The following is a 7,162-nucleotide window of genomic DNA, read 5'->3' as shown; positions in this document are numbered from 1 at the left end:
TGTTCCAAATATTCCTTTAAATAAAGAAATCCTAAAAATTCCAAAAAATATCAAATTATCGGATCCAAATTTCGACAAGCTAGCTGAAATTGATGTCTTGACTGGTGCAGAATTGTTTTATGATCTTTTGTATATGAATAGAATTCCACTTTCTGTACCTCGAACTTCATTGCAGTGCACCAAGTTAGGATGGATTGTAGCTGGAAGGATGAATGATTACGCATGCAGACGGAGATTCTCAAGCAACCTTATAAGAGATCCTTTAAGTATTCAACTCGACAATTTTTGGAAATTGGAAGAATGTTCACAAAAAGGATTTTTTTAGCTGAAGAGGAAGCTTGTGAGGAGCATTTCGTATCAAATACTGAGCGTTTAACATCAGGTCAATACCAGGTACGATTACCGTTTAATGATAAACAAAATCTTTTAGGATCATCTTATGATGCTGCAAAAAGGAGATTTTTTATGTTTGAGAGGAAGTTAGAGCGTAACCTGGAATTGAAGGATCAATATCATCAATTCATGAAGATCTACTTGGATTTGAATCATATGGAGTTGGATGAGTCGGATACGAATTTAGGCTATTATATTCCTCATCATTGTGTCTTGAAGATTACAGAACTTATTGCTACTCTCAGAGTCGTTTTTGACGCTTCCACCAAGTCAAAATCAGGAATTTCTCTCCATGACGCACTGATGACTGGACCTGTGATTCAACCTACTATTTTCCAATTAGTTCTTAGATTTAGACAACATCAGATAGTCCTGACTGCCGACATCGAAAAAATGTTTTGTCAGTTCGCTGTTCATCCTGATGATAGTCAGTATCAAAGGATACTTTGGAGATTCGATAAGAACGAGTTTTTAAAAAGTTATCGCCTAAATACGGTGACTTACGGAACATCTGCTGCACCTTTTCTATCTACCCGATGTTTAAAACGGCTGGCAGATGACGAAAGGACCTTCTTTCCAAGGGCATCATCCGTCTTGGAGAATGACTTCTATGTGGATGATTTGAGCACTGGCACTGATACGTTGGATGAAGCTAAGGAATTAAAAGAGATTTGATCCAGATAACCAAAGGAGCTGGATTGAACCTATGCAAGTGGAACTCAAATTGCAGAATTTGTGGAAGCTAGATGTTGATTGGGATGATCCTTTACCTGAAGAATCATTAACATCATGGAATGAATATAAAGATCAACTGAGTTTGTTAACTGATTGGAGTATTCCGAGATTGGTCAAGATTTCAAAGATGACTGATTATCAGCTTCACGGGTTTGCAGATGCAAGTCAGAAGGCATATGGTGCTTGCATCTACAGACGATCATCGGATGGAGACCAACATTTTGCTATATTATTATGTTCCAAATCTAGGGTAGCTCCATTGAACGTCATCTCTCTCCCGAGATTGGAACTTTGCGCTGCGAGTCTTCTGATCAAGTTGTATGAAGCTGTGAAGGACGCTCTGAAAACAGAATTCAAGGAGAAGTACTTCTGGTCGGATTCTATGATTACTCTCAATTGGATAAATACACCATCCTATAAATTGTCAACCTTTGAAGCGAATCGGGTGTCGGAGATTCAATCATCCTCTGATCCTGCTGAATGGAGACATGTGCCGAGTAAAGAAAATCCAGCAGATTCTACAGTACCGTCCGCAATTGTCAGTCCACCCATTTTTAAAGGAATGACAAAAATTTTTTAACATAAAATTCATGAAAACTAAAATTTTTTTTGGTTTATATTTTGAAAGACGATAAAATTTTGAAAAGAATAAGACCTTACAGAAGTCATTTGGCCAAAATTTGTAGAAGATATTCCTAAAAATCGTCATTTTCAATGTTTTACAAAAATTTAAATAACTTCTAAAATAATGAACGCTTTTTAATAATCTTAGGCTTATTTTAAAGGTCTTTTTCTACGGAATAAGAATTACTTATAGGCATTAACCTGTCATTTTTAACTTGGAATAAGCATGACGTCAAAATTAGACAAAAAAATTGGAAAAATTTGAAATCAATTTTTTGTACTAAAAACTATTCTAGAACATATATAAAACATGATATGGTGTAGATTTTTCAAGAAAATTTAATAAAAATATATGTTTGAGTTTCAAAAATTATTTTTCTTTTAATAATATTATTTCAAATTTTTTGAATTTTTTTGTCCAACTTTGACGTCATGCTTACTCCAAGTTAAAAATTACAGGTTAATGCCTATAAGTAATTCTTATTCTGTAGAAAATGGTCTTTAAAATAAGCCTAAGATTATTAAAAAGCGTTCATTATTTTAGAAGTTATTCAAATTTTTGTAAAACATTGAAAATGACGATTTTTAAGAATATCTTCTACAAATTTTGGCCAAATGACTTCTGTAAGGTCTTATTCTTTTTAAAATTTTATCGTCTTTCAAAATAAAAAACAAAAAAAATTTTACTTTTTATGAATTTTATGTTAAAAAATTTTTGTCATTCCTTTGAAAATGGGTGGACTGACAATTTCGGACGGTACTGTATATCGCGTGGCCAGTTACCGAAGGATTTTCTTGTGAACGACATGTGGAAGTTTGGACCTGCATGGCTTAGTTTGCATGAGTCGAATCGGCCGAATCAACAAATACAAATCGATGATAGTGAATTAGCAGAAGGGATAAAATATCAAGTTTTATCTGTTCTCAATACAACAAAAAATGAACTTTGGAATCGATACTCTTCATTAACTAAGTTGATTCGCATCATCGCATTTTGCTTTAGATTTTTTAATAGAATTCGCAAGGAAAGGATCAATTCAGGATCACTGACAGCTGAGGAGATTAAATTTTTATCTGATCAAATTTTTCAGCAAATTCAACGAAAGAAATTTTCAAAGGAATTCCATGCTCTCTCAAAGAAGATGAAGATTTCCAATGAATCCAAGATACTGAGATTGACTCCTTTTGTCGATGATGGATTTCTACGCGTGGGAGGAAGACTGGAAAATTCCGACATAGAGTATGGACTCAAACACCCTATCCTAATTCCTAAAAATCATCCGATCACTGATCTCCTTGTTCGAGACACCCACAACAGATTGAAACACGCAGGGATTAATGCGACCTTGTATGCAATACGCGAAACATATTGGATTGTGGGCGGTTGTTCAGTTGTAAAGAAAATTATCCATAAATGTTATAAATGTTGTCGAGCAAATCCACGAGAGGTAAATTATTTGATGGGTAATTATCCCAAAGTTCGTGTTACTGGCAATAGGCCTTTTGAGCATACTAGAATAGACTACTGTGGGCATTTTTATTTGAAAGAAAAACGTTTTCGAAATCGAGCAAAAATAAAGGTATATGTAGCTGTATTTGTCAGTTTGTCTACCAAGAGCGTTCATTTGGAGTTAGTCAGCGATCTGTCTACGGATTCGTTTATTGCCTGTTTAAGGAGATTTTTTTCGAGACGTGGAAAAGCGAGGGCATTATATTCAGATAATGCTACCAATTTTTTAGGAGCAAGCAATGAGCTTCGGGAGCTTCACAGCCTGCTTAACTCTGATGATCATAAGAATAAAGTTCAAAAAGATTTAGCTGATCAAGGAGTAGAGTGGCATTTTAGTCCTCCACGATCACCACACTTTGGTGGATTGTGGGAAGCGGCTGTGAAGTCCCTGAAGCATCATCTTCGAATAGTGATGGGTGAAACATTGTTGCATTACGAGGAGATGTGTACATTGTTATGTGAGATTAAAGCGATCTTGAATTCGCGTCCTTTAACACCCATGTCGACTGATCCGAATGATCTTCGAGTAATAACACCGGGACATTTCTAATAGGAAGGTCATTGTTGACTATTCCTACGAATGATTATTCTGATATTAATGTAAATCGCCTGTCTTCGTGGCAGCACGTTCAAAAGATAAAGGCAGACATTTGGAAGCGCTGGTATAATGAATACTTAAATGAAATTAATGTTAGAAATAAGTGGTTTGCTGGTGAGAGTGAGAGAATCAAAGTTGGTACATTGGTTACATTGCGAGAGGACAATTTACCATCTTTGAGTTGTAAGTTGGGTAGAATTGTAGAGGTTGTTCCAGGAGAAGATAAGATTGTTAGAGTAGTATAAAGGTGAAAACATCTACGGGAGAGTATGTACGCAGTGTTAAAAAAATCGCTCCACTTCCTGAATGAACGTGAATGATATTTTGAACGAAGCCGTTCAAGGCTGGCAGTATGTCGCTGCGCGAATTAAAATTGTAGTTGCTGATGGGTGACGCCCTCTGATGATGAATGAAGGAAAAATGTTGAATTTTGAATGAGAGAGAAATTGGGCAGACTTGTACGGACTCTCGTATATATTAGACGTATATCACTATTTTAATCTAAATTGTATAATTATATTTTTTTAATCTGTTATTTGAATGAGTCTTTTTACTTTAAATAAATTCCAAGTTTCTGTTGAAGTGAAGACTAATTCAAGAGTGTATAAAGTTTTATTTTAACCCCTCCACACGTAAAGAGAACAAACAATTAATTTTTTAATAATAGACTTTCACGTGTTGAACATTTTCTAATAATATTCTTATATGTTATTGAATTTCAAAATGTTTGAATTTGAAGTCTTTGAAAATCTTAATTCCTTTAAAGAAATAATAATTATTAAATATTAAAACAGAAATTGGTGATATTTTCGAATAATTTTATATTTAAAGAAATTCGCAAATAAAAGTAAGAACATTTTTTTAAGTATCTAATTATTTTTAAAGTGAATCAGATTATTTTTTAGAGTCAGGGAGAAAGTCAAAAACTTTGTCTGGAAATCAGGGAAAAATCAGGAAAAAACAAAAATAAATTTTTGTCACAACTCTGTAATTGTTGTTCTATTCTCAAAATTTGAATTAGTAAAAATGTTTACTAATTTGAATTAGTTGACTGACTGTTTGCTTTTAAATTAGTCAATTTTACTAATAAATTAGTAGAAATTATTTTTATTTTTAATTTTTTTATTTCATTTTTATTTAATTATTTTTATCTATTTATTTAGATAAATATTTTAATTATAAATTATATAATCGTTTATTTAGTTTTTCGTGTGAGAATTCTAGGAAAAGGAAATATGAAAATAATACACTTGAAGTATTGTATATGATTTTTGTGGACGATAAAAATTCAATATTGTGTAAGACATTTGTTGCCATGAGAAGAATAACACGACGGATTTCTTTGCGATGGTTTCGACAAATTTTTTTTTCTCCTTTTCCACCTCCTCTGTTATTTTTTGTTTTTTTCTTCATTGTTTCCTTCTTTGGAAGGGTCTAAAGACTTGTAGTCACTGAGAAGATTGAACAGCGATTGGCAGCTGCACGTTCGAAGGATATCTCGAGTCAACGAGACGATATTTCTCCGGAGACTGACGTCACTTCCGGGCGTTTCACGGCTAAAGTTGGGATATGCGACGCCCTGAAATAAACTCGGGACGAAATGTTATATATATATATATATATATATATATATATAAAGAGACCGTCGTTCCTGGTTCACGTATAAAGTGAGAGCGAGAAAGCAGAACTGCAAAATGCAATCCACATTTCGAACCGAGCACCGGAAGTATTCTTCTCGAGTTCTTCAAACTTCTTCTAAAGGTAACTTCGCCAACACTTGCGTTGGGTGAATATTTGCACTCGTCCTCTCTCTCTCTCCCCCCTCTCTCTTGCTCACTATAAAGGATATTGTATTGTCGTATATGGTTGCTATTTACTGCTTTTTCCTAGATACACATTGCTCAAGGCTCAAAAGAAGATGGAAAGATGTTTACCACTGAATTTTATGCTCAGCATATTTTTACACTAAAAGAAGATTATGCGTTTTGAAAAAAATACACCATTTCCTAACGGTATTAAAGCGTTGAAGATTTTGCGAAAGAATTTTTTCATGATTATTATTTCACTTTTGGTGTGATGCTCAATAACTATTTACTAGAGTGTAAATCGATAATTTTACTCTCCGTCTGACTTGAAAATTACCTTTACTACAACGAAGAATGAATTTAGTTTTTAAATTAATTTTATTTATTACTTATTTACTTTATATAGTCTCTAAATTTGAATTAGTTAAAATGTTTACTAATTTGAATTAGCAATTGCATTTTTGCCTTTGAAATGGTAAATTTTACTAAAAAATTATTAGAAATAACTATTTATTAATAAAACTCATTAATTTATAATTAACTGACTTTCTTCTTTTAAATTAGTAAATTTTATTAAAATATTAAATTTTCATAAAAAATAATTTATTTTTTAAATATTTCAAATTTTTAATTATTATTATTTTTCCATAGGAATTAGGATTTTCAAAAATTTCAAATTCAAACCTTTTTAAACTTAATCAATTTATAAAAGTATTGTTATAAAACATGAAGTTATCGATTGCTCCGAGTCGAAGACTCAAAGTGATTGATTTCTTCATGCTTGATAATAATAAAGAGAATCGAGTGTTAAAATCATTATTTGATATTTATATTATAAAGTTATTGTTACTGTAACTTTATAAAATTTTTTTTTCATATTCTATTGTTATCTAAAATTTAAACTAAAATTCATTTTCAAAACAATTTTTTTAGAGAATTCTACGAGAATTCAATTGTTTAAATACTAAAACAAATTATTTATTGAATAATTGAATGTTTTCTTAAAATTTAATTCTTATAAAGAATTTTATTAACAAATTTTTAAATAATTGAATTTTTTTGAACACAGGAAATGAAAAGTGTTGTTTTAACCTGAATTCGGGTGAAAATAACACGCAACAAATTTTACCCTCGTAGGGTGTTATTTTCACCCGAATTCAGGTTAAAACAACACTTTTCATTTCCTGAGAAGAATTTGATTAAATTTCTTGAAAATAAATGAATTTTTGTAAAGAATTTGATTTTCACGAAAGGAATTCAATTATCAATTATTTTTTAATAGTTTTTGCAAAAGTTCCTTGAGTATTTTCAAATACATTTGTAAAATCTCTGTAAAAAATTTTATTATTTATGAAAATATATTAAAGAAATTTAAAAAAAATTTCTAAATATTTGAATTTCTGTGAAATTTTTATTATATATGAAAATAATTAAATGTTTTCGTAGAATTTTATTAAAATTGTTTTTAAATAGGTAATTGAATTCCTTTGAGTAATT

The 7,162-nt window shown here is 31.3% G+C and overlaps 1 protein-coding gene across 1 annotated transcript; it reads left to right on the top strand.

Annotated features, from left to right (window-relative positions):
* The first annotated feature begins 222 nt into the window (after positions 1–222).
* LOC122504682 lies at positions 223–1,068 on the top strand. Its single transcript, XM_043615887.1, has one exon. It carries the CDS (start codon positions 223–225, stop codon positions 1,066–1,068), a length of 846 nt encoding a protein of 281 aa, XP_043471822.1.
* Positions 1,069–7,162: the final 6,094 nt, after the last annotated feature.

Source organism: Leptopilina heterotoma, unplaced genomic scaffold (assembly GCF_015476425.1).
Source record: "Leptopilina heterotoma isolate Lh14 unplaced genomic scaffold, ASM1547642v1 Lhet_31, whole genome shotgun sequence".
NCBI lineage: Eukaryota > Metazoa > Arthropoda > Insecta > Hymenoptera > Figitidae > Leptopilina > Leptopilina heterotoma.
Note: the sequence above shows the minus strand (reverse complement) of the source record. Positions and strands in the feature narration are given on the sequence as shown.

Excerpts from the sequence above, each read along its gene's own strand:
- LOC122504682 (XM_043615887.1), top strand. The coding sequence starts at position 223 with ATGCAGACGGAGATTCTCAAGCAACCTTATAAGAGATCCTTTAAGTAT.